The sequence below is a fragment of the Plasmodium reichenowi genome, chromosome 4, assembly GCF_001601855.1.
Source record: "Plasmodium reichenowi strain SY57 chromosome 4, whole genome shotgun sequence".
Lineage (NCBI taxonomy): Eukaryota > Apicomplexa > Aconoidasida > Haemosporida > Plasmodiidae > Plasmodium > Plasmodium reichenowi.
The window spans coordinates 810,841-813,252 of NC_033649.1; the positions used below are offsets into that span (position 1 = coordinate 810,841).

General features: G+C 21.3%; 1 protein-coding gene across 1 annotated transcript in view; it reads left to right on the forward strand.

Moving 5' to 3' along the window:
• Positions 1-139: 139 nt before the first annotated feature.
• Positions 140-2,412, forward strand: part of PRSY57_0421700 (serine/threonine protein kinase, FIKK family) — a gene marked incomplete at both ends in the record, with an annotated part of 2,705 nt that continues 432 nt past the window's right edge. Inside the window, 2 exons of the mRNA XM_020114533.1 lie at positions 140-241; positions 387-2,030. Of these exons, the coding sequence (XP_019970810.1) occupies positions 140-241; positions 387-2,030 (1,746 nt within the window). The remainder of the gene's footprint in view (positions 242-386; positions 2,031-2,412) is intronic.

Genomic DNA, 2,412 nt, shown 5'->3' on the forward strand with positions numbered 1-2,412 from the left:
TATTTTTTTATCCTATTTAGGGTTATCATTATATATATTTATATATTTATTTGTTTGTTTTTATTTTTGTTTTTGTTTTTTTGTTTTTCTCCGTTATTGAAACGAAAGAAAAAAAGTCGAAACTAAAAAAAAAAAAAAAATGAAGAAAAAAACAAGGGAAGAAATAATAATATTCTTAAAATGGGTGTCATGTAAAAAATATATATTTTCAGTTTTTGTGTTTGTATGTTGCTTTTTAATGGTAATTATAAAATAAAAAAAAAAAAAAAAAACAAATATATATATATATATATATATATATATATATTTATTTATTTATTTATATGTTTTGTTGAGGCCTCTCTTATTAATTATATTATATTTTATTTTATTTTATTTTGTTTTAGAGCTTCCATATATTTGAACCCAGAATCGAAATAATAGAGTTGAATTGGCATGTTAGATACTATAGACATTTATCCGAAGTATGTAATAATAATAATAATGATGAGGAAGAAAGGAATTTAAAGGATAGGTATGATAAATATAATAAAAAGGAAAAAGTGAAGACAAAATATGTAGAAGATAAATTTAATACGAAGGAAAAAGTGAAGAAAAAAAAAAAAGATGATAAATATAGTAAGAAAGAAAAATCGAAGAAAAAATATATAGATGATAAATTTAATAAGAAAAAAAAGCATAAAGAAAATAATGTAAGTTCGAAGAAAAAACAATGCAAAAAATTTTTATCAATAAGAGAAGATTGTAATATTAAAAATAGTAAATCTTCTAATGGAAAGGAAATATGTGATAATGAAAATTTTGTTAATTTAGAAGATATAAAATTATATGATAAAACAACATGGAAATATAAAATAAAAAAGTTGATAACATGTTCATATAATTCAGATGAAGATGTAAAGGTTTTATATAATTGGAAAATAGGAAAAGATGTTTTAGGTAAAATGATAAATAGTACAGAAGATTTTAGTATTAATGGTATAAGTTATAAAGATTGGACTTTAAATACAATACCGGATATAGGTTATTCACAAAACAATCGTAGATCGCAAGAAGTATTTAAAACTGAAGTAAAATCAAAGGATAAAAAAACTGCAAGTGTGAAATTATTTATTAAAAAGGTACCTGCGCGCATTTGGGTTCGACAATATAATATATTAAATGAACATAAAGGGGAATATTCATTTGGTGAAGAGAATTTTGTTATGGAAGCTATTTCATTAGCTTTTTTAAATAAATATTATCCAGGTATCGCTCCTAAATTTTATGGTATATTATATGAGTCACATGATAAACATAATGATAATGTATGTTTTTCTTTTGGAAGAGGTAAATGTAATAATTTGAAAAAGTTTAATGATATGCTCACAAATCAATTACAATTTAATAACAAGGCAAATATTATTATGATCTCTGAATTATATGGAGAAGATATTTTTAAATATGTAAAGAAAAAAAGAAAGGCAGGTTGTTTTGGTAATAACCTGGAAGAGAAAAAAAAGATTCTACATGAAAGTTTAAAATTATTAACAAAATTCCATGAAACTGGATTAAGTCATTTAGATATTTCTCCAGAAAATATATTAATAGGTAATAATTGTGAATTGAAGTTATGTGATTTTGCAAATAGTGCTCCTATGTATACTTATAATAATAGACATGTAGAAGGTGGGAAACGTTTACGATATTATGAATCTTATCAACCATGTATATCGAAGGTTCCTTTACTCCCCCCAGAATGTTGGAATATTGTTCAAATACATAAGAAATTAAAAATCAATGACCCTTATGAATATCTAAAATCTATTACGGATCAAGAAGAAAGAAAACCTTTCTATTTCAATGTATCTAATGCTGATAAATTTATGTTAGGGATATTTTTTATTTGGGTATGGAATAATAACTATATATGGGAAAAAGCAGATTCATTTAATGATAGAAAGTTTAGGAATTTTGTAAAATGTGGAATGGATCTTTATAATTATGAATTAACATATAACTGGCCGGATGATCTCAAGGATATATTAAACGTAAAAAGGAAAATGAAAAAATGAATAAATGAAAAAATGAAAAAATTAAAAAATGAATAAAAGAATAAATGAATAAATGAAAAAATGAATAAATGAAAAAATGAATAAATGAATAAATGAATAAATGAATAAAAGAATAAATGAATAAAAGAATAAATGAAAAAATGAATAAATGAATAAATGAAAAAATGAATAAATGAAAAAATGAATAAATGAAAAAATGAATAAATGAATAAAAGAATAAATGAATAAAAGAATAAATGAATAAATGAATAAAAGAATAAATGAATAAATGAATATAATGCTTCATATATTGTACACAAACACAAACATATATATATATATATATATATATTTTTTTTTTTTTTTTTTTTTTTTTTTT